Source organism: Typha latifolia, chromosome 1 (genome assembly GCF_019914945.1).
Source record: "Typha latifolia isolate L0001 chromosome 1, TyphaL0001v2, whole genome shotgun sequence".
NCBI classification, from domain to species: Eukaryota; Viridiplantae; Streptophyta; class Magnoliopsida; order Poales; family Typhaceae; genus Typha; species Typha latifolia.
In genome coordinates, this window is record NC_133086.1 from 6691814 (window position 1) to 6715792 (window position 23979).

Below are 23979 nucleotides of genomic sequence, written 5' to 3' on the forward strand. Positions count from 1 at the left end.
AGAAAAGAAAAAAAAAGAAAAAGAAATATTAACATCAATAGGAGTCCACGTTTAGATGAGTCCTAATTGGAAGTCTAATGATTGGGCGGGCGACTTTAGACTCGTGTGTGATGTGGGATGGTGTGCAGTAGTCAAAAGCTAGCGAGTAGCAAGTAGCAACCAACCTTAATGGTGGGTCCTCCCCTAACCGGATTTCCTGCAGCCTCCGTTGTATGAACCTTCTCTGTCATCAAGATTTGGTGAGAGAGAGAGAGAAAAGAAAAAAGGGAGGGGGGTTGTTTCTTCCTTTCTCGTTTGTTCCAATTGAATACTCATCATATATCTATAAAGGAGTTGATGTTTCCACTACCTTTTAACCAACGGTCACCTAACAAACAGTTGTGTGCAAAGTAACTGTAATAAGCTCACTCCTAGAAAGTATACCAAAAGCCTCTTTAATTCTTTGTCCCAGATGCAACAACAACAACAATTATTTGCATCCTCTCTACAATGGATGCCCAATGATATCATGCAATCTATGTACCTAGGTTTTATATATCTATTTATGTAATCTATGGATCAGTGGTTAGTTTAGTTTAGTTTAGTTAAGTCTGCATGCAAGTGGGTTTGAGTGGATTGGGTGCGTGCGCCAGAATTAGATTTAAATTTTGACCCGAACATGACTCGAAAGATGGGTATGTACATGGTGAGTTCGATCCGGTGGTCCTGTATATATATAAATTAGTTTCGTGAGACAATTTTTATTAGTAAAGTTAATCGTGCACCTTAACCTTAAAAAGTGCATGGATTTCATAATATTTCCATCAAAATCATGGAGTAAATTTATAGAATCTTGGTCATATGACTACATAGGAAAAAAAATATTTAACACTAGCTTAGCTTTGACCAAATAATTCGTTTGCATTAATTAAAATTTGTTATCAATATATATATATATATATATATATATATATATATATATATACCCCTCCAAGTTGTTAAAGTAATCATTCCCTAAGTATAGAGGTTGCACCACCCTATAATCTATGTGGCCACTCAGAGAATTAAATCTCAAATATATATATCCAAAGCCAAGAGTAAAGAGCAAGTTGGTGTATGGGAGGCAAAGCCAAAGGTAACTGTTAGGAAGAAGCAAATATTCATTCATTTGTATTAAATTTCCCTAGCTAGGGGGGGATGATAGCCACAACAAAGGAAAGGGAGACCTTGCTTTTAAGAGTGGTACTCAAAAGATCCATTAAAAGATCACATAATGAGTTCTTTGTACTACTCTTTGGGGATCAAACACCACAACCAAGAATATTTATCATGCCATGTAAAGACTAAGCAGCACCAACTGTTTTGAAAAAGTGGGTGTCTAGAGGCAGAGGTAGAGAGGGAGGAGGAATTGGCTATATAGGCTACAGTCTCCTCTTCCTTCTTTCTTTCTTCTCTTATGCATGGTTGGCTCCTCCATCTCACTACATTCCACTCCCATCTTGTCCCCTTGTCTGTCTACAGACTTTGCCAGGGCAAAGCAAAGCATCCATCATCACACTATTATTTATGTTGTGTCACTTATATGCCTTAGCTATGGTCATTCCCCTACATTTCCCCCCACTCACAATTTTATCTCCAACTACACCATCTTAGTACTAGCTACTGTTTTGTTTTTTAGCTTTTAATACTAGAGTTTCTTTTGACTAAATTAGCCTTCTTCTAAACTTTTGTTGTTGTTTTTTTAACGAAAAAGATGTAACTCCGAACTTACTACCAAAATATGTTTATATTTCTGTAGCAGTTAGTAAAATACTAAACTTATTAGCGTTTTATTTAAGAAGAATAAATGTTAATAAATCTAGCATCTTCTTTTTATATATAAGACGTCTTATGTGTGGCAATCAAAAAAAGAATTAAGGTCCACCTAGTTGAATCTATTAGTATTTTATTAAAATTTTTTTAAATAAATGACTAATAAGATTAAATTTTTTTAAGATAGGACTAGTTTGGTCAAAAACTCTTTAATGCTATATATAGCAAGAACAATAATAGGGTGCACAAGATCACACTGGCCGATCGTGTTCACTTGGTGTGGCAATAATCGATGCTATAAATAGCCCATTAAATATGTATATATATGTATATATATCCTACTAGTTTATTAATCGATTCTCCTTTCTTATGTATGAACCCGGATGACACACAGCATTTCCTTTTCCAAAGCATTGAAAAGATGAGATTTTATCCTGCCAAAAAGCAAGTTTTCCACTTTGGCACCACAACTAGCCTGCTTCAAGATTCGATGCTGTGGATCCATATACACAGATGTATATATTCATGTTACTCCTGTCAATTCATGTAGCACAAAAGAGCTCTAGTACACCAAAACTATTTCAATCCCATAGCCCATATATTCTCCATCTACATAGGTGCTGTTTCCTTGCCTGATAAGTTTAGTAAGAAAGAGTGATAAGACCGCATGCAGCTTACATTGTTAGATGCCAAAATCTAAACATTATTTCATGTTAGACGTGATCGATCGATGTGATGATGAGCTATATATATTAGTTGCTTTGTCTACGTGGATTAATGTTCTTTATTATTTGCTATAGTTAACTCGTACGTGCATGCTTCTGCCATGAAAAAAAATACCCAAGGAGCCAATAATAGATGCATATATGGATGCTTCGTCATCACTGAGTCAAAATAAATGCAGTACAGACTTAACAAGATTTTCACAAGGAAAATAGTTTCTAATTCAAACTCAGGATACGCTACACTCCTAACTGTTAACCAGCAAATAGGGAGATTTCTCAAGTCATGAACTCTGTCGTAAGAGCTTGGGCATGATGGCAGATGTGATCATCAATAAAGGTAGCAATGAAGTAGTAGGAGTGGTCATAACCAGGCTGCATTCGAAGAGTTAATGGAGCATTGACGCTCTTACAAGCTTCCTCAAAGTTGTGCGGAAGCAGCTGGCCATGCAGGAACTTGTCATCCTCTCCCTGATCATAATAAGATGCATTCAATGCCAAAATAGTACAACAATTATAACGTGAGAATGGTATGTCATCAGTATGACAAGATAGCAGTAAGCAATCAATAGGAGATCTACAACAGACTAATAAACATCTATGCAGCGTCATAACCACCTGCATCTCAATGCCTTTTAGATTGTTCAATGGCAGCAATTACTAACAATTCTACTGATTTCATGGATAGTGTTACAAGTGAAATTATGAATAGCTGTTGGACTCCTGAGAACCAGTAACTGGAAGCCCGAGAAGCATGCATTTAAGTATCTAGTTTTCAAAAAATAGATCGGATATTAGCAGGAGAACCAGATGAGTTGCAAACAAGGAAAAGATGCATAGGGTCCACATTCAGCCTATTCTAAGATTAAGGTCATATTACCTGATCTATCAGGATGGGATATGAAATTTTGTTACACTTACAAGCCAAGCAGGTGGCCTCATATTCCTGCAATTAATAAGAAATCCAAATACATTTCTCATATCTGGCAAAGAAGAAAAGATAATGGAGGAATTTATCCCAATAAGTAAAGTGTTCAACTAGCGAAATATATTGAATGCTTACCTCCCAGTCTGACTGATTGCTACCCAAGTAGTTTGAGAGAGCCTTCTGACCCCAGGGGCATTTCATGGGATTAACTATTGGTGCAAAAGCAGACACTGACTGGAAATAATTTCGAGTTATGACAAGCACCGTGTAAAGATTTCATTAGTAAATTTATTGAAAAACAAACAGCTGTGAATCCCATTTAAAAATAATGCAACCCATCAGAAAGTACCTTGTATTTGTCAAGGTTTTTCAAGTAGATTGTCGGAGCTCCGTGTCCCCCCATTGAGTGCCCAGAAATGGATGCACAGGATGTATCAAGCTGATCAAAATTTCACTCAGAACTTTTGGTAACTCCTTGACGATATAGTCATACATGCGCCAGTTTTTCCACTTCTCATTACTGGCATTTAAGTAAAATCCGGCTCCTAGTCAAGAGAAGAAGATTCACTGTAAGATGTGCTAAAGACAGTGCTCAGATTTGTTATATAGAAAAACATTTTATCTGTATTCAAATATATATATATATATATAGATGGAATAGTGAACCTCTTCATTCTATCAATGGTGCTTATATAGGGAAGTGGTTAGATTCACTAGAACTTTGCTCTCTTTTAAATTTTAATACTGAAGTAGGTTGGAATCAGGGAAAGAATTCCCTTAATTTGTGTGCTTCTCCAAGAATATCACTAGTTATTTGAAATGGGAATCATAGCGACATAGTCTCCCCCAATATCTTAGTCTCCGTGACTTTATTGCACTTCTATACAGGAGCCATAACTCACAAATTGTTATTAACTGGTAAGACATAGGACTGTGGGAAGCCCAAGAACTCCTCTGTCAACTCCCACAAACACATTTTGCCTTCCCCGACTCTCTCTCCCTCCCACCCTTATGCTTTTTCCTGTTCTTTCCTCAGGATTGCCTTCATGCTTCCTACCTTCTTCCAGTTAACCCTTCTTTTCATTTTTCCCCCAAAATACTAATACATTTCCAATGGAAAGCTCTAGAAACCCAAAACCACCAAAACTACTTAAAATGAAAGCCAATGAGCAAAGACCAAGTTGAATAAATAGATTGGCAATTCAAAGTTTCAAACCTTTTGCAGTCATCCATATATGGACCTAGTATATGGACCTAGTACGTGCAAGTTGCATAATTTGAAGAAATTTGCTAGCATTAGATTCATTCTAGATGAGATCTTAACTCCAAATAACGTGACAAGGTAGGAATAAGGAAACCATATGTAGTTAGAAATATGGATATCATATGTAGTATAACAAAATAGTGCAAGAAACAAGGTAGATATTGCAGATGAAGATAATCATATTTTAGGTGAAGGAATGAAATCTTCGCAAAGGGAAAGGGAACGTAGTTATAAATTGGTTTCATCTTGCACTTCCACTTTTTGTGCCTTACTAAAATAAGCATCTCTGTTTTTCTAAACTCATTGCAAGCCAGGGACAAGCTCAGACTATTGTTCATCAGTTGCATGAGCTTACACTGCTAGACGGATCTCCCTACTTGCCAAATGGCACTGGTTCTCCATCAGTTTTGAAGTGTTTATGTCATGTTGACACTTGACAATAGGTCCTCAATGAATGTTCTAAACTTTGAGTCGTGCTTTATAGCTTAATTCTATTTTTGCCAGGAGAACTGGATGATGATAACAATGACAAGAGCTTTATCAATAACTAGACCAAACGGACAAGTTTCAGTTGTAGTTTAAAATCTCATATAAACTAACCGCATAGTCATAATCTTTACCCTTTTTTCTTTGATTTATCCAGGAAAGGTATGTCTCAATATTCATAATATCCTGAAGATTCAGTAATCTCAAACATTATAGTGCTCAAAAGCCAATTTGCATTTTTCCTCCCAAAACAGAAGCTAAACGGACATACTAGTGGGACTATTTAGCATGATGAGATATGTGCATAATCTCGAATAGGCTTATAGCCATGTTATTCTTGCATAAATATGCACCAGCTAAATGAAAATTATAGCAATTAATTCATTCAAAAGATAGTATTAAAGATCAGATTGATCAAAACTTATAGCTTCCAGCCTTACCCACACAAAAGTCCCAACTATCTGCCTCTCCTTCTATGTTTAGCCCTCCTGCATTAAATCACAGAAAAATACATAATCAACAACCAACTACCCCAGTAATAGAAAGTCAAAATAGAAGAAAATTTGCAATGGATCGTGTTGATTAATTTAGTAGTAAATACATCTTACTATCTTAGGGTTACATATGATACAGGATTAAAGTAATCATCGTAAGGAAAAGGAAGAAACTCCTTAATGCTTTGAATCATGAAGAGGGGGGACCCTCTAATGATGACAAATAGGATACATATCTTATATGTATGACAGTGCCTTGATTAATTTGAAACCTTTAAGAGGGGTTTAAGAGTTAATTAAATCCATAACAACATAAGTATAGTCGAAGAGCTGTACTGATTCTGATGTAGCCAGTTAGGATGGGCTACGACCTTTATGATGGAAGGAGAGTTAAGTTAGTATAAAGAACATGCAGCTAGCATCAAAAGGAAGTAATTAACAGGATTTAGACGCCATGGCTTAAACCTTCAGGAAAAAAATCATTAAACAAATAAAGGTATGGATTGATGCATCTTAAACCAGTATCAGACAATCCCACAAGTGGTAGGTGTCATAACATTTCGTTTGAATTTGGAATATGTCAAATAGCAAGCAGCATGTGAAAAATGAAAGATAGTAAATGAAAATATAAATGAATGTTATCAGAAAATAAAGAAGAAGAGCAATGCTACTACTTACTTGGAGATGTATCAGGAGCAACTAAAGCGACGCCCTTGGCAGAAGCCATCCGTTGGGCACCAGATTTTGTAATGAAATTCTCATCCGTACATGTCAGGCCAGATAGCCAGTAGAGAATCTGCAACACATAAATCCGGTAATCACTAAGACTTAGAGATACCAAAATCCTTAACTAACGTCAACTTGAAACAGGCAGCAATACAAGCAACAAACCGGCATATGGTTAACAGTAAAATCAATAGTTTAGTGCTGCAAAGCCCACACTTTCCTTAGTGAAGAATATATATATATATATTTTAAAAAGAAATACATAGGAAGAATTCATGAACAATTTCTGATCAATTTTTATAGATTAATCACAAGTCGAATTAACTGTGAAACCACAAGAAGAGCGAGAGGAGTAATTCTCGTACGCATTGGTGGAAACCTAATGCAGTGGGACGTTGACATATAAACCACAAGCAAGAATCCCTAATCACGTATCTAATCTCGGTTCCTCTCCTTCTTCTCCATCACTCATACGCACAGTAATAGAATCAAACACCTCACGTTCAGATCGGAAGAGGCATCTTGGAGCTTACAGGGAATTCCGTGTGTGGTGCGGGCGAAGCGGGGAAGAAGATGGTGAATGTCATGGAGCAGCCGAGGGTTGGGCTAAAATGATTGTAACGCCGGTTGTACCGCCCAAACATCTTGGAGCTGCTCATCTCCGTCGGCTTCTCTATGGATTCACTTCCACTCTCTCTCTCCCTCGATCGATCTACGGGGAAGAGTGCGTATGTAACCTATTTGGCATCTTTTATTGAATGCTTTGTTTCAATTGCAACGGCTATGTCTAATATATGAGTGCCTCCATAAACATATGTTTTGTTGCTAATCTACTACCAAATTATGTGGATATATCTTTGAGATATTGGAGGAAATTGATAACACTTTTGAGATTTTTCATCAACAGCAACAAATTGGAAGGGTTTGTACCGAGACCAAGAGTGCTTTTTATTTGTATTTGTATCTCTATTAGTTAATAAATTGAAGCTTTACAATAAAATAAATTAATGTCTACTTTTATTACCATGGATTTCGATTACATTTTCTCAACTTCTTTCAAGCTTAAGTAAGCTCGAATCATGACACCCTCATATTACTCAAATGTAGCCCTTTAAACATCATCTAATTTCTAGCTATACTGTTAATCTAAAACGAAAACTTAGTAGCTATACTGTTAATCCCAACATCTCTTTCCTCGGTAAAGGGCCGGGCTCAAAGCAGAGCGAATCGGCTTCCAGTTCGTATTATGGTATTAGACAAAGTGTAGTAACTAAAAATTAATTTAATAATAACAACTCAAAAGTACTGTTTTGATTATAAATTAGACAACACATAATTACTACTGCTTCACATACAATCAATGGTATCTTTATCATTTAATTTAAAATATTATTAATTCCTAACACAAATTCACTATTTTTTTACTCCTTTAATGTCAACTTAACATCACATCAAATATAATTTTTTTTTATACTAACACAATTGTATCAGCTCTGTTCTTGTGGTATTAAAAATTAGAATGCTTCTTCTAGAATTGACCTTGTTACACAAATAAGTAAACATGGATGAGAATAATTATTAACTGTGTGAAAAAAAAGCAAACAAACAGGATGTTATTGTTCTCGTTCATTCATGTCATCATGTGTAACCAATTCGTATCTTCCTAGTCATATTGTACTACATTCGAGAATAATAGATCTGTGAGCTTTGCAACAATAACAAGACTGGGGGGTTTAAACAGTATAAAATGAATAGTACAAAATCCCGATCTTTTGGATCTCCACTTTCCAAAGCTTCATTTGTACCATCCAGCTAGAATGTACCGCAACCAGAAACATAGAAGGCATGACAAAGCCTGTTGACAATAATCATAGATCGAGTGAATACTTAACCATATTAAATTGCATGCCATCAATAATGAGAGAACAATATTTAATGTAAGGATAGTTACATGTAGATCTCTTAAAATGCCCCTTTCATTAGTTAGCCATTATCTCTCTTTTTTTTCCTTAAACAATATAACATGATTGTCACGCATTCAATTTTAAGCTTTCTTGAGACAATTTTACTCTTACTTTAGAAGAAATAAAGAGAAAAGTTTTGCGTAAAATGATTATTTGTAAATTTCTATTAACCTGGACATGAGAGTGAAAGATATTAAAATAGTTGGCGGAATCAAAGTGTTATAAAAAAGATAATGAGAGAGTCTATATAAAAATAACTATAGTTCAAGGAGTATGGTGTAATTAACCATTTAATTTATTCTTATGCTATGCAAGGACACTAAATTAGAAGATTGATAATCGAAATGACCAAAATATCACCGAAGGAGTTGTAATCACCACTCGTCAGATATAAACTAAGTTTACAAACAGTATACATGGGTGAGGTTGAAACAGAGACTCATCTAAATTCTAAAACTCTACAACAGCCAGTATCCTTCTATATCTTAATGTTGTATTATGCATTTAAGATTGGTGACGAATATTATATTCCTCTTAAGTAAACATGAAATGGATGACAGGAAAGTGCTCATTGCATGAGCTCTGATCCATTTGCCCCTCTAATGTATTAGAAGACTTCTTAAAAATTAACCCACCTATATGCAAGCTGCCATAGTGACTGGTGCTTTAAATTGCTAAAAGTTCATTATAACACTACGGTTAATAGCTTATGAACAATCAAATTTCTACATGGAATACAAGTTACCTGAAAAATAAGTAGTCTGATGCAAAGCGACTTCTCAGAGCACTGACCGAACAGTCGAAGAAATAGGTTAACGAGGGTCCCATCCTTTGTCCCAGTCAAAAGTCCTGTTTGAGGATCAAACCTGCAGGGCCCAAGGATTTCAGAATCTTTACAAAGGGAACCTCTTTGCTTCTGACTACATTAACATGATTAAGCTACAATAGAACTACCTCGGCAACCGATGCCTTGGACAAGGAATGATCTTAAAGAGCTGCAAGAATAAAGGAAAATGAAAATTAAATGCCCAACTAGCTGAATTAAACCAAGGAGCAAACAGGTTTATACAGACCTGCGGGCATGAATAAAGGAAGTTCAGAACTTGGGGCAAAAAGAAGAGCAAAAGTGTCTCACTGCAAATACAAACATTAGTTATATAAAAGAGAATTAATTTAGGTAGACACAACACCATAGCAGAACACATCACAAAGATGGAACTTAAAAAAAAATGGTATTAAGCAATGGGATGCACATTTACATGTATGAAGATGGCAAATATGATGGAAGCCTCAGGACACTAGTATGATGCACACACTTAACATCTGCATATAGACAAATGTAATAAAAAATAATAGCAATCAACTGAGAGTTAGCAATCTCTCAATTACTTCTGAAATCAAAGATAACTCATAGGCCAGCTCAGAAGCAACTTCTAATCATGCATTTGGAACTTCACTCTTCTTGCACATAATCAGTAGAAAGTACAGGGGCAATACCTGAAACTTTTTCAGGAAAAGGGACCTTTCCAACAAAGGAAATTCTATTTTAAGAATCAATTAATACTTGCCATGAAGAATAAACACAAAATAATGTATTGTCTAAGTGTAATCTAAGAATAAGTTACATTATATGCTGCACAAATGCACTGATGATGTATGCGAGCTCCACGTGGGTCCAGCAAGGACGAAATACAACTTCTACAAAGTCCAACATAAAATGTCCAAAAGTAGGTTGATGGAGTCCTACCTAGTATCTAGTATGACAGTCATTTCAAGAGTTCAGGGTTGATTAGAACTTTTAGATTATCCCCATAAAACGACTTATATAAGAGTTCAGCATGATATGGATTCTGTTACTACAGAATACTTACTGTCAAGTTGGGAGTTGTGAAGCACTGCAAATAGAAACAAAAGAATGGCCAAATAGACTGTGGCACAACATAATGAATGTTTGAGTAAGTCACTGCAGACTAATTCGTGTATATAACTCAGCGTAACAATCAGACTTAAATTTTTTTTTTCAATGATGCCCTCTATATGAAGTGGTAATTGGATGTTCCTTACCTATGGATTTGTGACATGAATAACATACTAAATATCCTTAGTATATGTATTTTTGAGTCTTGTAGGTTTATTTGAATCTCATAACCCTTGTGATATGCTCTTTTAGGACGTTGTAATGCTTGTGTCTAGCAATGTATTGAAAGGCTGCTGCAGGTGTGACATGAATAACATATACACAAGCATTTTTTTCAACGATGTTCCTTATCTATGGATGTGTGACATGAAAAACATACTAAATATGCTTTTAGTATGTTATTCATGTCAAGATAAGGAACATATAGTAAGCACATGCATATTCTCAGGAACCAAACCACACATACTAGAGATATTATAGTTCACAAGCTTTTTAAGGAGACCAAAAATACTAAAGACCAAACTAAACTACACTAAACATTCCAACTAGTTCTTTGTCACTAAAGTTGCAATGTTGTTACTTGGGCCAAATGAAGAGTGGGTGTGCAACATGGTGATGCATGTTTGTTTACTTCAGTTTCCTCGGATGCTGCATCTTTCTTATACACATAACTCCTAAGAGAAGACATTCCATGATCAATAGGGACTGTGCTTGATTGTTTTGCTATGATCATTGGAATGCCTATTGATTTAGTGTCCGTTATGTGTGATTGCATTGACAGTGCAGCTCAGAGGGACTCTCCCAGAGAAGGGTTGCAAAACTTTTGGTATTTTCTTGTCCAAGTTGTGTGTTCTCAATGGTGCTTAAGTCCATCCTTCAGAAACCTCCATCAAATCAATGAAAGTAATGGGTGGCATAGCCCATAGCAGAAGTCCCCTTTTTTGATCCATTTCTTCACTTGAAATGGAAACCTTGAATAGAAGTCAAAAATATGATTCTCCAAGTCAGTCAAGTTCCACACCTGCTCCTAGTGACATAGATGAGGAGTCTGCGATGAGTCTGATGATGTGGATTATCAGTCTGAGAGGAGCATGGATATCTACATGATTGTTTGAATCAATTGCACAGTCAACTTGAGGAAATTCGTCTTGTGCAATTCCGTCTGGGGAATCAGCTTAATTAGATTCTTCAAGACTTAAAAGCAGATGAGTCAATGAACCTTGTTGGGTAACATGTTCCTTTTTATGCAGCAGCACTTTCCTTCTCCTTGATTACATCATTTGGCCATTTTGACAAAAATGGGGAGAGTTTGTGAGGAAGAGCTAGTCGGAATGGTTAGTTTAGTTTAATTTGGCCTCTATTATGTTTGGTCTTTCTCCTTGAAAACTTGTGAAAACTTATGAACTGTAATATCTCTAGTTATGAGTATGTGATATCTCTAGTATGTGTCATGGTTCTTGAGGATATGCACGTGGTTATTAATTTATTGTTTTATTATATTGTCTATGCAATATCCCTTATCATGAAATTCTTTATTATTCATTATAAGACCAGTGATAAAGATTCTAAATAATTTTACACATTTTTAATATTTTGAAACACATTATCAATAAAATAAAACCTTACCTACAAGTATAGTGTAACCTGGCTATTTCAGTTGACAAATGGAAAGCAAACAATGGAGGCAATATTACCTAAAATGGCCTAGAATTCCAACCACAGCCATGGCCATTCCAGCAAAGTAGGTATAGGTATCACCAACAAAAACTGACGATGGATACCTGGTATTAAAAATTTTAAAAAAAAACCCATAGCATTTGGAAATTAATAAAGTCTGAAAATTGCTTCATCTGAAAAAGAAATTTTTTTTGCACAAATGGTCATTACCAGTTAAATGAAAATAAAGCCAATGAGGTGGCCAGCAGAGGAAGGACAAGGTAAATGGAAAATGCATGAGCCTGTTTATACTCAGAGTCTGTAGATGCCCCTATTTGCATTACATTATGTATCAAAATCTGCACTCAGAGCTAGAATTATCATTAGAGCTGAAACTGAGATATATTTAAATGTTCTTCTGTAGGGTATTGCTCTTACCGCAGCTGAAATAACAATTGTTTGACCAACTTCAAGACCATTTAGGCCAGCATGTATGTTGATAGAATTTGTACAGAAGACCGCTAACATTCCCATGTATAGCTTGTATATCCAACCTGCCCTCCCCCCAAAAAGCAAAAAGAATATAAATAAAGCTACAACATAGATTACATCAAAAGGCAAAGGGCTAAAAGTACACAAATCATCACTCACATATGAGCAGTATTAAGAATTTGCCTGCACATAGTAAATAGTCTCATTTGACTGACAGGTTTTCCCCTTGTATAAAACAAAGAGATCTCATTTCTAAGAGTAGCAAATAAGAAACTTCTAATCCCCTTTAAATAATAACTAATGCATTGTTGTTGATGCTAATCTCAGTGTTTAAAGTCTCATGTAACATTTCATGTTGCTGATGTGAGCAATACAAAAAACTAGAATACTACACAGATGTTGCAAGAAAGAAGCCTGCAGCTGCCGTTCTGAGATGAATTTAATGCCACAATTTGGAACAACTAACTTTCGAAGTTTTTTAAAAGTATTCTGGAATCTTTATATGGCAGATGCTTTTGGACCAAACTAAGTTAATGATGATTATGACTTAACTGATGATATATCATCCAACTATATTTCGCTGAATAAAGTGAAAAGAAAAAGTTTAGCAGTTGCAAAATTTCTCCATTTTGGTTTTCTCTTTCTATGCAAAAAATTTCTGAAAAGCTTGCACAGTAAACAATTAAATAATTCCATAACACATTAAGATTCAGCTTAGTGTTTACTTCTTATATTGTTGATACTTTGCTACTTCATCTTGGAAATTATTTTGTAAGCTTACCTAAATCCAAAACTGCTACTCCAACATATGGTATTAGAGGTTTCGGTATGATGATGGAAGTATGGCCAGCATATGCCATCAACAAAGGAAGTGCTGCAAACGAGGGCAAGACCAATTTCCTAAGTTCACAGTTGTATTAGAATTAGTTTGATATCATAAAAACCTTAGATTAGAAATGAAAGAACTTGTCAATAGGAAAATAGATGGATTATGCAAACATGTACAGATAAGTTGTGTAATCACTAAAGATGATAAAGAACATACACTCTCCATGGGATATCGAGAACATCATCCACAAATCCAAGAAGAATCATAAAGCAGATAGACGCTAATGCTGCATTATATTCGACAAGCCACTGCAATAAGGTAACAGACAAGCAGACATTTGTTGTTGTTAAAACTAACAAATTAGAAAGTACACCGGAATAGAAAAGGCATGCATGAATGAACAGTCAGAGCAAAGCACTAATTGTAATCTGTCGGGTTAAATAAATTTTACAAAGATGGTGCCACTGGCTTACAGTTTTGAGCATAGACAAGCCAAAAGCTTCGCACTGGGCTAACCTCTAAAAATAAATAAGAGAGGTTGTTCCTCAAGGATTACATAGAAATTAGAACAGTGGATAATTAAGTATAACATATTATCTTCAAAAGAACCAAAAACACAATATGATTTTAAGAACTATCTTTTGCATAATACACTGTAACAGCCACAATACTCAATATATAAATGCCGTATCAAAGAAACAAGAAACATACACTGGAGTCTGATGTGAAGTTGAAATGCTGAAACAGTATAGCTATCACCAAGTAGACAATCCCAATAACAATGCCTAGTGACTCAGGTCTAAAACAGAAAAAACTGAGATCAGTAAACCATAGACAAGAAAGCTTAAGAACAAATCAGATTTTATTGATGTCAACAAGAAATCATAAACAATTAACAGGTTAAATAGTTGTCCCCAACAGCTAGCTACTTTTATTTGCTTCCGTGCATAAAGATTTAAACCACTGTGTCTTACCTTTTTCACATGTCATTCCATCCTGATGATTTTGTTACACATAGCAATATATTAACTGTTTAGGATAATTTTGTCAGATAACTTTTGTAAAACTGGCCCGCTTGTTTAAAGGTATTTAACATATCTAAAACTGGTTCACTATGTTAGTTGATTAGCTATTAATTAACTATTAATTAACTATTCCGTAACTGTCCCTTATGCTACACTTCTAAGTTAATATCTTGTTTGAGTACCCATCAAGGTTGATAAAAGACAAAATATATCGTGACTAAAAGTTTTCCTTATATATACTTCCTCCTTTGGGCACCCATTTAGTGATATAGATGGTGGGCATTACGACTAAGAAACAAGCTCGAATGGAGGAGCAAAAGATAAATAGAGGAATAAAAATGCAAATTCCACAGGTTAATTTGAGACTCGGAAATGTAGTTCAATGATAACATCTGTATAAAAAAAAACTCCTAATACATCAAATTATGAAAATTCGATTTATCATTGTAATTACAAGCTACCCTATTTGCGATCTTCTTTTGTAAAAAAAATCATAACATAATGAATCAAATTACTAATATTTGCAGAAAAATTACGAATTGTATGCAAAATTATGCAGTAAAAGAAACCTATATATCAACTTGAGAACAGATAACACCAAGACACATTAAAATTACCAAACATCACACATCAAGGTCAGAATCCATCAAAGGAGGTGCGAAAAGACTAACACTTTGATGGCACCCTGAGGAGTTCCCTTCTTGTTAATGTCGTATCCGAAGAGATTCCGACGCAGCACGTATCGCGCCGCCACAGGGATCATCCGGAGTGCAATGACGAAGCCGCCAAAGCTCATGGCGGCGCAGATCCCGATGGACCGCCTCAGATCGGATTCGATCGGGTAGTGGAAGAACAGGAGGTAGAAGAAAGGGAGGAACAAGACAGCGGAGGCGGCGGAGATAAACCCTAGCTTTGGAGGAGCCAATGGAGGGTCCTCCGGCGACGTTTTCCGGTCTTGCGAGACCGACTCCGACGAGATCTGAGAGGGTTTCGACGTGGTCGACGAGGGTTTCCGGCGAGTCGCCATGGCCGGGGAGAGGAGGATCCGAGAGCGGGGGGGGATAAGCGGTAAGGTGTAACGCCCGAACGAGTTCAAATTATCATGGGCCAGCGGCAGAGGTGTAGAGGTCTATATATGGGATCCATAAACAGCTGCTTGGTGCGTGCGGGCGTTTATATGGGATGGGGGGGGTTGGAAGACGTGGAGGCAAATGATTGGTCGTTTCACGTGTTAAGCACTTACTAGGGTTGGGTGTCTGTGCTGACGTGGTATAATGAACTCAAATGACTTTGGATATTTAGAAACTAAGACAAATGGAGAAAGGAAACAAAAAATATACCATTTAATTAAAAAAAAACTAAGTAGTTGAAGAGATTGAGAGTAATATTATTATTATGAAATAAAAAATTATTATTGTGAATCGGCTTACTTTTTTTAGATATTTCGGGGGTTTGTAGTGATAAAATTCAATTAATTTGGAATTATAATTTCTCCAAACTCGCTATTGAAAATAACTAAGTGATGAAATTTTAAATTGATCTTAGTAGATTTAGATTGATTCTAGTAAGTATAAATAATGAAATTTAATTATTTGAGGTATAGATTATATGAAATATATTTCCCACTTAAATTAATTTCTAAAAATCTCAAATTAACTCTTATTTGTTACATTTTATTAATGTGCAGGAATAAAATATGAAAAAAAAAACGATTAGATGAATTTTCTTTCAAGATTATTATTATTTAAAAGTAATAAGTAATAAGATCAAATTTCAAATAAAATCAATTAATTCTCTCCAAATAGAACCGATTGAAAATTTTGAAATCCATGTAGAATTGATAAGCCAACTCATCTCAAACCCTACTTCTAGAGACCAAATAGTCCATGGGTCTGAACCATACGTGGACTTGGACCACACCTAACCCAAGATTTATAGCCTAAACCAGGGCCCAAAAAACTTTCCCATTGACATATTTGAACCATTTTTTTTATAAAAAAAAAAAACAAAGTCATTAGCTTAAGTGGTTGTGACTTTACTTTCTTCTTTTAATCACTCAAGAGCCCAGCCCAAATGTTGTACTTAGACTCCACAAAGGCATTAGTTTGACCACCGAGCTTTAATCAATATATTAAACTGCATAGTCTAGGTTTTAAGTTGTACGCATCACCGAATTATTATTTGAAATTAAACTACCACTACTAAATTCTGCTCTAAATTATCACGCTGCTAACCTACTCCTTCAAACAAACAGCACCGTCGAGCTATTAATCGAGTCAAATTATTTAGCTAAATCATCAAACTACTACTTAAGGTTGGAGTCGATCTTATAACCTCTTTGGTCAGAATTGTTATCGCTGTAGTGATGTAGAAAGAAAGAGTCTAGTGTCCACAGTTAGACGAGACACAATAATATAGGCAGGCACAGGCTTCAATGTCTGGAGGGTGGGAGGAGGGGCCCCTGCCCTTGCCCTCATAGACACAATGTGTTGGATTCTTTCATTATCTTTGTTTCTACTGAGACTAGTCTAAGCTTTTGTCCATCCATGTGGCCAACTAGCATTTGTTTGTTGAGATAGTCAGTAGTAACTAATAAAAGCTTTGGTCTTAAACCATCTTTTGGCACTACCCCAACCTCTATCAACTTGTCCATCCATGTAAGTACGTAACCCAATTCCCCTCCCCCCCATTCTTATAATTAAAGGTCAAAGTTGGCACTAGCAAAATCCCTGTACAAAAATTGATGCTTGGCTTACTAGATTCAGATTTAGTAGGATTTGATAATTGAGAAGAAAACTTAGTAGAGTGAGGGGTTGTACTAAAATTTTGTACATGCTAGGGGGCGGGGTGGGTGGGCGGCGCACGCGCGCCAAACTGAGGTTGTACCAGAATGTGTACATCAGGATTGTAGGGCATCCGCATTGATTGATGAGTGGGTACAGATGGGCGGTTAGGGGGGGGGGGTGCTTAGCTGGAATTAGCGGAGGACAGCTGGGATTCGTACGGCGGCGCGGATACGCAGCTCCCGTCGCCGTTCGGCTCCCTTTTCCTTTTGTCAAGAACCCGTAGCCGCTTCCCCTCACACTTTACTACATATTGGTACTGTCTATCTATGCCGCTCCTAAACACCCCTCCGCCCGCCTCGTCGGCTGGAATCGACGGTGTGGTAGGTTTCGCGTTGGGTCATTAGATGGGGAGGGTGGGGTTCGGAGTGGCGGCGGGGTGCGTGGCGGTCACGTGCGTGGTGGCGGCGGTGCTCGTGCGGCGGAGGGCGAGGAGGTGGATGCGGTGGCGGCGGGCGGTGGAGCTGTTGGCGGAGTTCGAGGAGGGGTGCGAAACGACGCCGGGGAGGTTGAGGCAGGTGGTGGACGCCATGACGGTCGAGATGCACGCCGGGTTGGCTTCGGACGGGGGAAGCAAGCTCAGGATGCTGCTTACATTCATCGACTCGCTTCCCGATGGGTATTGATGCACTCACTCTATAATATATACATATATATATCTATCTTCTATTAATCTTCTATCTATCTTCTTTTGCGTGTTGAAAGATTTGGCTATGTTTACGATTAGTTTCTCTCGGTTTGGTATTGGTTGTGGACTGCAATATCGCGATTTGCTTACTTATCTGACTAGGAAGTTACGTCTTGCTTGGATGGTGCTGTGTTCTCTCCATTCGATTTGATTCATTCTGTAGAATGTATTTTCTTGATATCTGTAACTGGTTTGGTTAGACTGTAAATGAGTCACTTGAGCTTGTGTATCTGTTTCAGTAACTATGGTTCTTCATATCTGTTTTTATATTCTAGGCGTAGTTGATTGGTAAAGATGTGTTCTTGGTCATAGATCACTTCTTGATAATATGGTCTGTATCAGGTTCGTAAGCTGGTTGTAATCCACCTTACAATATGTGTTAACTTAACAGCGTACTCCGTATATTTGTTGGAAAAGGCTTAGATTTTGATGCTCTCTTACCACTTAAGTAGAACTCCCTAAACTTTTTCTTCACATGCAAGGCGCATCTGTTTGCTTTTTTCCCAATGCAATCTTCTTTTACTTCCTTGTAAATCTCTTTCATTGTCGATGTAGATTTGGTGACGATATCTGCTGTTTAAACAGGAGTGAAGAAGGATCTTACTATGCTCTTGATCTAGGAGGAACTAATTTCAGAGTCTTGCGGGTTCATCTTGGAGGTAAAAGGTCTATGATCTTGAGTCACCAAGTTGTATGCGAACCTTTTCCTCAAGAATTGATGACCAGTACAAGTGAGGTAGTCAATATTTCCTAATGTTCACTTGCTAGTTCCCATTACATTGTATTGTCCAATTTAATTTCTCTCTCTTTTTTTTTGCAGAATCTATTCGATTTCATTGCCTTAACACTGAAAAGATTTGTTGAAAGAGAAGAGCAAAAAGAAATTGATAGAAGGGAACTTGGCTTTACATTTTCTTTTCCTGTTAGACAAAATTCTGTTTCTTCAGGTGTTCTTATCAAGTGGACAAAAGGGTTCTCTATTGAAAATGCTGTAAGTCGGTTTTCCTTTTGACTCGCTGACTCGAGTTCTTCTTGATATTTCAGTTGTTTAAGCTAATGAATGCCCATAAGCTCATTAGCAGTGCTTCTTCTTAACTGTATATGTAGTGTTTGGTTTCTCCATTGGATATTAGGTTCGCTTTCGATATGTATGATGTGTATATCTGATTAACATTTCCTACTTTTGTTCTTTAAATATAAGTTAGGGCACTGCTGACAATCCATGAATATTTTTGTTTTGGTCTTTTTGAGTCATGAGTTATTCTTAAATAAAAAAAATTAAACTAATTGTGTTATTGCTTGCATAACATAAACTTCAATGTTGTATATTTTTTGCAAATTTGAATTTCAACTGATCTTCTAATTTCTTTAGAAACTTTTATTTTTATTTGCCATCAACAATGACCACATGTGATGTGTATGCTTCTTTGTATATGTAAATCGTTAGTAGTATCTTCAGATGCAATAAACTCTTATTTCTAAGGGCATGATATGTTTGTTCCATATTTCTGCATATATATAAATGAGCAATTTTTTGTTAGCTTTGACATTTGGCCCCAAATTATCACATTTGTATGACTAAGTTTTGAAATTTTATGTCTTAATTTCTATAATTTATTACCCTACAAGCTTCCCACATATATGAATATTTGATGAAGGCGTTAGCAGATTTATAGTGTAACATGTCTGTATACCGTTCTACGTGATGTCAAGTGTCGACTAGTTTAATCATCTGCATGGAAAAATAACTAGCAATCATCATGCACCTTGAGTTGTTAAAATGAGACTCTGAGATCTTCTTTTCCATAAGCTGTACTGCAGCCATCTGACTCATGTTGTCATCGTAAAACACTCTGATGTAGTTATAGAAATAGACATAGATATGTATAAATCTTCTTGCAAGTATCGCCCCTGTCAATCCTGTTTGAGGTTGTGGTTATTGTATTATTAGATGGATGTACTAGTAAATTGGCTTGGTAAATGTGATGCACTCTTGCAATTCAATATTTCAAGAAGAATCTAATATCGACTTTGGATTTCAGGTTGGAAAAGATGTGACCCAGTGTTTAGAGGAAGCCATGATCAAGAGAGGACTGAACATGCGGGTGGCAGCCTTGGTATGAGAGATCTCTGGCTCTTCTAGCTAAAACTATCGCTAATATTGTGGGGGGTTGTCTTCAATTACTAAAGTAATTGCTTCAATCTCTTTCCTTGCATGAAAGCCAAATTCATGTATTATTATTATATATATGCGTAAGAATGCTTATAATCATATACCTGGCAGCTGAATAATGGTTCAACATAGTATATAGACGTATAGAACTATCAAGGGTTCTTGAAGGATGTCCTTTACTGAAGGGAAGTACTAGTCAATGTTGCGAGTTATCTATCCCTTGCCTGCTGATAATTGCTTTTCTTTAATCAACTTTATACTATGAGTTCACATATACAGGCGTCAAATTTCTTTGACTTCTGTCTCAGGTTGTTGATTGTTTTGAGCATGCATCTTGCACCAATTTTTTGTCCTATTATTTTTATGTTTAAATGGAATTTTCTTGAAGTAACCTGTTGAACTCTCATTTGTTATAATACTTTCTGGAATTCTCCGTCTTATTTGTGCTAACACTTTTGACAGTTTTGTCTGTCCTAATCGAGTTGCTATAGTTTTTCTTTTTATTATAAATAGATCATAATAATGAAGTAATATTCTGCCTAAACAAATGGATTTGAGTTTTAGTGCTTCTTTCTGTAACCAGGTAAATGATACTGTGGGAACATTAGCTCTGGGCCATTATTATGACGAGGACACAGTGGCTGCTGTGATAATAGGAACGGGTACTAATGCTTGCTATATTGAGCACACTGATGCAATTATCAAGTCCCAAGGTCTTCTTACAAATTCTGGAGGCATGGTACATTATATGTTCTGTGTAGATTCATATTTGCTTGAACTACATGATTGCATGTAGTAATAAGTTGCTGGTTATATATGCCCTTCACAATTTTCTTCACATCAGGTCATTAACATGGAATGGGGGAATTTCTGGTCATCTCATTTACCAAGGACTTATTATGATATTGCTCTAGATGATGAGAGCCCAAACCGTAGTGATCAGGCAAGACAGTTTGAAGTTATCTTTAATTCCTAATTCTCGCCAATGTAGGTGAAAAAATGAACTGTTATGTATTTCCTTCTCTATAGGGTTTTGAGAAAATGATCTCTGGAAGGTATTTGGGTGAAATTGCAAGAAGAGTGCTTCATAGAATGGCAGAGGAGTCGGATATTTTTGGAGATGCTTCTCAAAATTTATCTGAACCTTTCAGTTTAAGGTATGTTACTGCTACTTTAATTTGTTCTTGATTACTAAATTCAAATATATATGTTCTTGATTAGCTAATCTAATTAGATAATTAGAGAACTGTTCTTATCTCGTTATCTTGCCACTGTTCCTATGCACTTTCCATATTTCTATTGGATAGCATGCAAATGTATTTGACTTGATGATTGTGCTCAACAAAGAAAGAGATTTGATTGCTGTTGTTTCTATTGTGCTTGCTTCTGTCACTTTTTATGCCTAATCATCCTATCCCTAGCATTTATCCTCTTGCAGCATTGCTTTCGCACTTGACAAAATGCGATCTACATCAACCTGTTAGTGCAATATCGGTTTTGGAGCATGGCAATCACATCATGATAATAATACACACATCATGTTTATGCATCAATAGGAATCAAGGTGCACTAAGTTGTGCTCTAACCAACTTGTTAGGCAAAGGCTTAGATGATGTACATTAGTACATACATATGTATTATACATATTTATCTGTATAGGTAGATAAGTAGATCTACCAGTGAAGTACCACAAAAATTGATGATTCATTTCATATGATCAATGAATATTGATCATATTGTTCATTAAGAAAAATATTTTGAAACAAGAAAGAAACTTTTTCTTTTGGAGCCATTTCCTCCGAACCAAGCCATCATAAAAGTGAATGCCAACACAATAAATGATAGATCATCCAATTTAAGAATCTACATAATCATCATGATTTGTAGTACAAAAACAAATGAAGATCAAAAGCTATGAAGTTTGCTTCCAATTGCATGGTTCCTAGCGGACTTATTAGAATACCACATCCACCTATCTGCTTGTCTGATGTATAGGCAACAGCCAACAGATCTTCCGATTAAATGTATTTTTGGCCATAGGGACCTTTGATATTGTCAATGAACTACACTGACCTTCAATTAATATAATTTGTAGTTGACTCTTTGTTAATTCAGAATCTACTGTTATAAAATTCTCAGATCACATCACTTTTTGGCATTATGTGAAATTATGTAGCATCAATATAGATACATGGGGCACTAAGATTGATTCAGCAAATTTGGTTATTAAAACTGTAGCATAATTATTGAGGATACTTATGAAATTTAATAGTATAGCAAGTTGATTTGAACTTCTTGCCAGGACCCGATTGATGGCTGCCATGCATGAGGATGATTCCCCTGATTTGAGAGAAGTTAGAAGAGTTCTTGAAGAAAATTTTCAGGTCATAATTGATTTCTTAAGTCATAGCCTTTCCTTCTGGATAGACGACTAAGAAAACTAGGTTGCTCTTCCTTTTTTGTTTCTTAATTTTTACTCTTTCAGATGACAGATATACCTTTGAAGACACGAAAGCTTGTAGTAAGAGTATGCAATATAGTCACCCGAAGAGCCGCTCGGTTGGCTGCGGCAGGTATTGTTGGAATGCTGAAGAAAATTGGACGTGATGGAAGCGTTGGTGTCCTCAGTGGACGAGCAAGAAGCAATCCAAGGAAAACCGTTGTCGCCATCGAGGGGGGTCTCTATACCCGCTATTCACTCTTCAAGGAGTACCTAAATGAAGCTTTGGTTGATATCTTAGGTGAGGAGGCTACCCGAAATGTTGTCCTCAGGGTTTCTGAGGATGGATCGGGGATAGGAGCTGCTCTCCTCGCCGCAGCATATTCATCAGGTAGATAAGTTCTCACATAGACATACATGTATTCCTCTGTGCAAATGTAAATAAGAAAAATTATTTCATATATCATATAGAAAGCCAGTATTGTGCAGAACGTCAGCACCTCCTGTTCTCTTTTGGTATCTGTCCAGTTCTCAAGTGATGCTCTTTGATTGTTCATAACCTTCATCCCAATTTATTCCGCTTGTAATAGTTAATAACTGACTCCACTCTGTCTATGTTATTCCTCTGGGAAAAGAAAGAACTGCATATCAAGAGTGGTAATCAAACATTTGAGTTACTGAATTTTCAATAGTTACATCCTGTTTGGATGTAGAATAGAAGAGAAGAGAAGGAAATTATTTGGATGGAGAGAATGGAGAGAAGAGAGAGAAAATTAGTGTAGAAAAGTATTAGAGTTTTTATAAAAGAATAAAGAAGAAAGTGAGAAAAAGTGTTTTTAAAGATTACTATTTTTTTCTCTAAAAAGTGAAGAAAAAGAAATATAACTCGTTTTTTTTTTCTTTTCTCTTGTATATCCAAATAGAAGAGAGAAAATTATTTTTATTTTCTCTTCCTTTTCTATCGTATTCATTCCTCTCATTCTCCCCTTATTTTCTCTATCCAAACCTTGTAACGATTAGGGGTGTAAATTAGTCATAGCTTATGGGAACTGGGCCCAGCTCGGCTCAGCTTGACTCGACTGGAAAAGGTGAGCTTGATTCACCTCATCTCTAGCTCGGTGAAGATAACTGGTGTGGCTCCAGTCATCAATCATCATAAACGAGTTGAGCTTGAGGGGTGGAGATGGTCGACGGTGAAGATGGGTTTCACGATGCTTACTAGAGAGGGTTTGGTGATGAGGGGTTTTGGGTTTCAGTGGAGAGAGTTTGGGGATGTCAGCCGATGGGTTTGGAAAGAATGGGAGATGAATGTTGCCAAGCTAGGATTTTTCTCTCACTTATAGAGATCATATTAACCATAGAATCCAATAGTTGTAAATCTAATATATATATGAGTCTAATCTAGTTGAGCCTGAGCAAACCCATGCTAGCTCGGCCGATAATTATTTTGAGCCTATTTCGTAGCCGAGCTCTAAATGAGCCAAGCCTCGAGCTTTTTTGACCGTCTTAGTAAATGTGACACAGCAGGGTTGTTTGGTGT

General features: G+C 36.4%; 2 protein-coding genes and 1 pseudogene across 3 annotated transcripts; 1 reads left to right on the forward strand and 2 right to left on the reverse strand.

Annotated features, from left to right (window-relative positions):
- Nucleotides 1-2648: 2648 nt before the first annotated feature.
- LOC140796243 (S-formylglutathione hydrolase-like) lies at nucleotides 2649-7122 on the reverse strand (annotated as a pseudogene).
- An 841-nt stretch (nucleotides 7123-7963) lies between these two features.
- Nucleotides 7964-15444, reverse strand: LOC140801883 (uncharacterized). The gene is made up of 11 exons (XM_073157242.1): nucleotides 14967-15444; nucleotides 13982-14069; nucleotides 13487-13578; nucleotides 13223-13341; nucleotides 12388-12503; nucleotides 12181-12308; nucleotides 11988-12074; nucleotides 9449-9509; nucleotides 9330-9370; nucleotides 9121-9241; nucleotides 7964-8266 (listed from the first exon to the last, which is right to left on the reverse strand). Exons 1-11 carry the CDS (start codon nucleotides 15320-15322, stop codon nucleotides 8207-8209), a joined length of 1269 nt encoding a protein of 422 aa, XP_073013343.1. The 5' UTR covers nucleotides 15323-15444; the 3' UTR covers nucleotides 7964-8206.
- Nucleotides 15445-17253: 1809 nt separating this feature from the next.
- LOC140780576 (hexokinase-3-like) lies at nucleotides 17254-22935 on the forward strand. 2 transcript variants are annotated; one of them, XM_073126216.1, is made up of 9 exons: nucleotides 17254-17757; nucleotides 18412-18562; nucleotides 18647-18817; nucleotides 19869-19943; nucleotides 20583-20738; nucleotides 20844-20942; nucleotides 21029-21156; nucleotides 22302-22383; nucleotides 22485-22935. In XM_073126216.1, the coding sequence occupies exons 1-9, from the start codon at nucleotides 17486-17488 to the stop codon at nucleotides 22836-22838; spliced, it is 1488 nt and encodes a 495-aa protein (XP_072982317.1). In that variant the 5' UTR covers nucleotides 17254-17485; the 3' UTR covers nucleotides 22839-22935. The 2 variants fall into 2 exon arrangements, with proteins under 2 accessions (XP_072982317.1, XP_072982326.1); XM_073126225.1 differs by having other exon boundaries at nucleotides 22492-22935.
- Nucleotides 22936-23979: the final 1044 nt, after the last annotated feature.

Excerpts from the sequence above, each read along its gene's own strand:
- LOC140780576 (XM_073126216.1), top strand. The coding sequence starts at position 17,486 with ATGGGGAGGGTGGGGTTCGGAGTGGCGGCGGGGTGCGTGGCGGTCACG. Across the intron at positions 19,944-20,582 it reads ACATGCGGGTGGCAGCCTTG|GTAAATGATACTGTGGGAAC; the intron begins GTATGAGAGATC and ends TTCTGTAACCAG. Across the intron at positions 20,739-20,843 it reads TTACAAATTCTGGAGGCATG|GTCATTAACATGGAATGGGG; the intron begins GTACATTATATG and ends TCTTCACATCAG.
- LOC140801883 (XM_073157242.1), bottom strand. The coding sequence starts at position 15,322 with ATGGCGACTCGCCGGAAACCCTCGTCGACCACGTCGAAACCCTCTCAG. Across the intron at positions 13,579-13,981 it reads ACTTCACATCAGACTCCAGT|TGGCTTGTCGAATATAATGC; the intron begins GTATGTTTCTTG and ends ACCTTATTGCAG. Across the intron at positions 12,504-13,222 it reads AGTAGCAGTTTTGGATTTAG|GTTGGATATACAAGCTATAC; the intron begins GTAAGCTTACAA and ends GGGGGAGGGCAG.